Source organism: Nematolebias whitei, chromosome 19 (genome assembly GCF_014905685.2).
Source record: "Nematolebias whitei isolate Nwh7 chromosome 19, NemWhi1, whole genome shotgun sequence".
Classification (NCBI taxonomy): domain Eukaryota; kingdom Metazoa; phylum Chordata; class Actinopteri; order Cyprinodontiformes; family Rivulidae; genus Nematolebias; species Nematolebias whitei.
Genome location: NC_056516.1, coordinates 3269505 through 3271073, shown reverse-complemented (window position 1 = coordinate 3271073; position 1569 = coordinate 3269505). Strand labels below are relative to the sequence as shown.

At 42.6% G+C, this 1569-nt stretch overlaps 1 protein-coding gene across 1 annotated transcript in view; it reads right to left on the bottom strand.

Moving 5' to 3' along the window:
- The window catches only part of tmem222b (transmembrane protein 222b), a 27682-nt gene extending 26404 nt beyond the window's left edge, over window positions 1-1278 (bottom strand). Inside the window, exon 1 of the mRNA XM_037692813.1 lies at window positions 1137-1278. Within this exon, the coding sequence (XP_037548741.1) occupies window positions 1137-1255 (119 nt within the window). The 5' untranslated portion in view covers window positions 1256-1278. The remainder of the gene's footprint in view (window positions 1-1136) is intronic.
- Between the last annotated feature and the right edge of the window lie 291 nt (window positions 1279-1569).

Here is a 1569-nt window from a genome sequence, read left to right as displayed (position 1 = left end):
CACACTCAGCTGTTATGAGACTGTCCTCACACACTCAGCTGTTATGAGACTGTCCTCACATACTCAGCTGTTGTGAGACTGTCCTCACACTCAGCTGTTCTGAGACTGTCCTCACACACTCAGCTGTTATGAGACTGTCCTCACACACTCAGCTGTTATGAGACTGTCCTCACATACTCAGCTGTTATGAGACTGTCCTCACACACTCAGCTGTTCTGAGACTGTCCTCACATACTCAGCTGTTATGAGACTGTCCTCACATACTCAGCTGTTATGAGACTGTCCTCACACTCAGCTGTTATGAGACTGTCCTCACACTCAGCTGTTATGAGACTGTGCTCACACTCAGCTGTTATGAGACTGTCCGCACACACTCAGCTGTTCTGGGACTGTCCTCACACTCAGCTGTTCTGAGACTGTCCTCACACTCAGCTGTTCTGAGACTGTCCTCACACTCAGCTGTTCTGGAAGAACATTTTCTGGTTTGTGAACAGAAAGTTAGAAACTGAACTACCATTTGATGCTAAATCTTTACTGTTTGGTTTCTCCTGTTTCAATACTCCAAGTCATTTTGCTTTGTTTTGTTTTTTGAACATCCAGAGGACCAGATTGAACTTTTTTAGATTTTTCTACCTGGATTATTGAGCAGCATCAGGATACTCCAAGTAAGAAAGTTTTTGTTGTAGACTTAACAGTAATATTAGATCAATTTCACATCCACAGCTGTAAATTTTCCATGTTAAAACCCAGATTTACCGTTTTTTTACTTATATTTCTTCGTATTTGTCCACTTTTAAGTATTGTACCAATGCAAAAGCCTTAAAGACTAAAATACTCTGTAACAAATTTCTATTGTAAATTGCCCAAAACATATTTTTACATTATTATTTGCTTGTATTTCTATTTCGTCATGCCAGCTTCAAGTCTCGAGCCATGTTTGCTGTTGCAGGATTTTGTTGTACTTGTTTTATATTTTTTAAATCACATCTGTTTTACTTCCTTTAATCCTGTAAATGTGATAAATGCAAGTAAACTCGTTTCCATTTCAGTTCATGTTCACTACACAGAGCGGACTGAGTCAAATGTTGCACCATGATGGCGCCGAGCTGATAATGGCTGCGTCCACAGTAACTCACGATAAAAAGGGGATGGGGGTCCAGACGACACAGAAAGGATAGCGACAGGCCTCCGGGCTTATTTTCTCAGACGCTATTTTATAATTCTTCATGCTGTCATTTTCTACAACATCCGCCATCGCCAACTGCGGAACATCAACTTCTTCTTCTTGGTTTTTATGGCGGTTGTCAAACAACCTCTGGTGCATTACCGCCACCACCAGTAAGGAGTGTGAACCAGGACTAGCAAGCAAAAACAACATCCATCCATTTTCTTTACCCGCTTATTCCATTTTGGGTCACGGGGGTCGCCGGTGCCCATGTCCAGCAATCACTGTGGAGGGGTGGGGGACACCCTGGACAGGTCTCCAGTCCATCACAGGGACACATAGAGACAAACAACCATTCACTCTCTCACTCTCACCTAGGGACAATTTAGAGTTACCAATCAGCC